Here is a 4,771-nt window from a genome sequence, read left to right as displayed (position 1 = left end):
GTTTTCTGGTGGTTTATTGGAGATAGGAGTCTCACAGTCTTTCCTGCCCGGGCTGGCTTTGAACCGCGATCCTCAGATCTCAGCCTCCTGAGTAGCTAGGATTACAGGCGTGAGCCACCAGCGCCCGGCTCTAATTTTTTTTTTAATGGGGGTAAGATCTAAAAACATCACTTCTCATAGCAATTTCGTTTTGTCAATTGTTTTGTTATCCTCTGATTCACATTTTCAGTAGATGTTCACTGAGTATGTAGATTTGCCACAGACTAAGCTGTTTTTGGGGTCTAGGACTTGGGGTGCAGAAGGCCAGAGTTGAAGCTGGGTGCTGCGGTCTCACGCTTATAATCCTAGTTACTCAGGAGGCTGAGATCTGAAGATTGTGGTTTGAAGCCAGCCTGGATAGAAAAGTCCCCAAGACTCTTCTCTCCAATTAACCAGCAAAAAGCTGGAAGTGGAATTGTAGCTCAGATGGTAGAGTTGCCAGTCTTCAATGACAAAGCCAAGTGAGGGATGGATGCCCTGAGTTCAAGCCCCAGTACTGGCACACACACAAAAAGCCAAACATATTGAAAGGAAACAAAATATGCCTTTCCAGTTTGTTATAAGACAGAAACCACATGTGATATTCACATGTGCACAGGTATTTATTTCAGTGAGATAATCCATACTTAGCAGACTTGAAGAAGGGATGGTGTTGAATGAGCAGTTTGATAGCAGTTGCTCTTGTGTCTCTTTCAGAAATCAAGTACTACGATGAGCTGTGCATGGCGATGGCAGAGGACCTGAATGCTGTCATTGTCTCCATTGAGTAAGTCACCCATGCTAGGTGCACAAGTTTTGATAACAAAGGCATCTCGATAACAGTGTAGTGATTCTATTTTATAGGGGTTGGAGTGCAAAATGCTCCATTTGCCCAGAAGTTACACAGCATCATCAGAAAAAAAGACTTCTAGTATAACCTAACTGAAATACATTTATTTATGTTTGCATATTTATTTCCTTTCTTCCTTTTTTCTTTTCTTTTTCTTTTTTTTTGAAAAAGGGTCTCACTCTGTAACCCAGATTAGCCTAGTCCACACTGTGTAGCCAGTCTGGTCTCAAACTGAGATCCTCTTGGCTCAGCCTCCCTGGATTACAGGCATGTGTCACTTAACAAATATGTCTCACCATGCCTCACCTTATATCATTATTACTAGTAGTGTGAATTAACATCGTCCTTTGGATTGAACCAATGGCCTCATATGTACTAGAAAGTTCACTGTTCTAAGTTGAGCTATATTCGCAGCTTACCTTCTTTTTGTTGTTTTTGACCCAGGGCCTCACTGTGTGGCCCTGGTTGGTTTGGAGTTTGAGGTCCTCCTGCCTCAGCCTCCTGATTGCTGGGACTACAGGCATGTGCCATTTGTGGGCATTTGCAACCACACTTAACCTGTATGTCTGTGTGCCTGTGTGCATGTGTGTGTTTGTGTGTGTGTGTGTGTGTGTGTGTGCATGCGCGTGTGTGTGCAGTATTAACGCTTGAACTCAGGGCTTCATGGTCAAGGTTAGTGTTTTACCATTTCCATTTGAACCATGCCCTCACCTCTGGCTTTCTGCTGGTTAATTGGAGATAATAGTCTCTCATATTTGTCTTGAGTGGCTGGCTTTGAACCCTGATCCTCACATCTCACTAACTGAGTAGGGGGAGCCACTGGTGCTTTTCAAAATTATTATAATTTTATCATTATCACATTCTGAAGATCAAACCCATGGCTTTATGCATACTAGAAAATCATTCTACCCTTGAGCCTACTTTCATTTTGTTTTTGTTTCTCTCTCTCTCTTTTTTGTAGGGTGGGGGGTGGTCTCTGGGCTTGAACTCAGAGACTGGGGGCTGTCCCTGAGCTTTTCACTCAAACTTAGAGCTCTACCACTTTGAGGCACAGCTCCATTTCCAGTTTTCTGGTGGTTAAGTAGAGATAAGAGTCTCACAGACTTTTCTACCCAGGCTGGCTTTGAACTGTGATCCTCAGATCTCAGACTTCTGAGTAGCTAGAGTTACAGGCATGAGCCACTGGTGTCTGGCTATTTTTATTTTTGAGTTAGGGTCTTACTGTGTAACCAAGGCTGTCCTCAAACTCAAGAGTCTCACTCCTCAATCTCCCTAGGGCTGAGATTACAGGCATGCACTACCATATCTAGCCCTGCCTATTTATTTTGGCTTTACAAACTTTTGGGAGAGAAACAATACAAATACAGCTATCTTAACCATATAAGTTTGATGTTAATTTTTTTTAAAGTATAAAGCAATAATGATATTAAAAGAATCTCTTTTTAGATAAGGTTGGAAAAGCTATTTTCATTTAGTTCATTTACATGACTTGGACCTTAAAAAGTAGAAATGTGTTCAACAAACCTTAATGGTATAATTGTTAATAATGATAGTGTTTTGAATTGTCCCCACCATTTCTCTGCATGCTACTTCTCTAGGTGACTAAGAAGACTATGAATAAGAAATTCAGGCCAGGTGCTGGTGGCTGAAGCCTGTAGTATTACCTACTCAAGCGGCAGAGATCTGAGGATCCCAGTTCTATGCCAGCCTGGGCAGATAAATCTGAGAGACTCTATCTCCAGGTATCAGCAAAAAGCTAGAAGTGGAGCTCAAGTGGTAGAGCACTATTCTTGAATGGAAAAAGCCAAGTGAGATCTGGAGGCCCTGGGATAAATAACATATATATATATATACATATACATATATATATATAGTATATATATATGTATATGTATATATATATATATATATATACATATACATATATATATATAGTATATATATATGTATATGTATATATATATATATATGCATATTTAAGTAGAGCACTTATCCAGTGTGCTAGGTTCAATCCTCAGCATTGACAAAAAAAATTCCTTGGTACAAACCTGTAGACTAATTTTTCAGTTTTGGTGACCAAATAATACAGTTGGATGGAAAACTGTTTTACTACTGCTTGGTTTTAGTACTTTTTTGTTTTCAAGGAAAACTTTTAAGTTAGCCTCTCTTTTTGTTTAAATGGTATTTTTTTTTACTATCTTTTAGTAGTTGTACAAAGGAGTTACCATTCAATCAATCAGTTTATAAGTGCAATGTGTCTTGATCAATGTCACTTTCATTATTTTCCCTAATCCCTCCCAACCTCACCCCTCCCTTCAATTTCCTAGTTTCCTAGTTTTTCTCATTACATCTCTAAGGTGTTGCTTTGATTTAAAATTTAAAACCAACACTTGGGTTGTTGGCCATTATGGTGCCCCAATTGAGATCACAACTTCATTTCTGTGTGTCTTTGCCAGTACTGGGGCTTGAACTCAGAGCCTTGAGCTCTAGCTTAGCTTTTTTCCTCAAGGTTGATGCTCTACCACTTGAGCTAGATTTCACTTCTGACTTGTTGCAAGTGATTTGGAGGTAAGATTCTCTTGGGATTTGTCTCCCCAGGCTAGCTTTGATCCTTGGTCCTTAGATCTTAGCTTCTTGAGCAGCTAGGAGTATAGCTGTGAGCCCTGGCTGACAAGAAGGCTTTGTTTTCTTGGTGCTGATTTTGGAGCTTGACCTCAAGGTTTTGCCTTCTTGCTTGGCTTTTCTGCTCAAGGCTGGTGTTTGCTGCTTGATCCACATCTCCACTTACAATGATTTGCTGGTTAATTGGCGACAAGAGTCTTGGACTTTTCTGCCCATGTGGCTTCTAGCTGCAATCCTCAGATCTCAGCCTCTGATTCCCTAGGATTATAGGCTTGAGCCACTAACACCTGACTAGAAGTTTTGTTTTTGTTTTTTTTAATTTCAAGACAACTAAAATTCCAAGGACGGATGTTATCTTAATTTCCTTTTGGGCCCCATTTTTATAATATACCATCCAGATGTTTACCAATGGGGCACTGTCATGAGGAGTAGTACATCATGGTACACAGGATGCCCGGCCCCCACACAAGTCCCTTACAGTCATGAGGTTAGGAACCCTTCCTGGGTGTTTAGAATCAAAACAAGTAATCATCTTTTTGGGATCCCTAGCACCCACCTCGTTCAAGACTTCAAATATGCATGCTAAGTACAGACAGATTGACAGACAGAGTTGCCCTGGGGATCAGCTGAGCCAATTGGCTCTGAAAGGACTCAGATATTCTAGAACACTAGACAAATCTGCACGACTAGTGTGGTAGCCCATAGACAAAAGCCAGGCTACACACCTATTGCCCAGTGTGTGTTTGCGATCCCTAGCACTTGTTCTTTTTTTTTTTCTCCACCAGGCAATTCAAGTTCGGCCTGGACACAGAGGGCATTGTGACCTGTGCTCGAGTTGCAACACAGCCAGAGTCAGATGACTGTGTTTTCTCTCTCGGAAAGAATGTTAGGAGAGCTCATGTGGCAGCATATTTCCTCTCTGTAGCTTTTCTCTCTCACTTTGCTTCTATGAAGAACTATTAGACACATGTACATACACACACATGCACAGATACATGCATGGGACTGGAGTTTGAATTCTAAGTCTCAAAGTTGCTAGACAGGTGCTCTGCCACTGGACCATGCCTACACCTTTTTGTGCTGGTTATTTTTTAAAGTTATTATTATTGGGGCTGAGAAGGTGGCTCAGTGGTAGAGCGCTTGCCTTGCATGCATGAGGCTCTGGGTTCGATTCCTCAGCACCACATAAGCAGGAAAAAAAAAAGCCAGAAGTGGCACTGTGGCTCAAGTGGTAGAGCGCTAGCCTTGAACTGAAGAGCTGAGGGACAGTGCCCAGGCCCA

At 41.4% G+C, this 4,771-nt stretch overlaps 1 protein-coding gene across 1 annotated transcript in view; it reads left to right on the top strand.

Moving 5' to 3' along the window:
• The window catches only part of Nceh1 (neutral cholesterol ester hydrolase 1), a 57,457-nt gene that overhangs the window by 41,756 nt on the left and 10,930 nt on the right, over positions 1 to 4,771 (top strand). The window contains exon 3 of the mRNA XM_013016168.1: positions 736 to 805. Within this exon, the coding sequence (XP_012871622.1) occupies positions 736 to 805 (70 nt within the window). The remainder of the gene's footprint in view (positions 1 to 735; positions 806 to 4,771) is intronic.

This window comes from Dipodomys ordii, unplaced genomic scaffold, assembly GCF_000151885.1.
Source record: "Dipodomys ordii isolate 6190 unplaced genomic scaffold, Dord_2.0 Scaffold30, whole genome shotgun sequence".
Taxonomy (NCBI): Eukaryota; Metazoa; Chordata; class Mammalia; order Rodentia; family Heteromyidae; genus Dipodomys; species Dipodomys ordii.
Note: the sequence above shows the minus strand (reverse complement) of the source record. Positions and strands in the feature narration are given on the sequence as shown.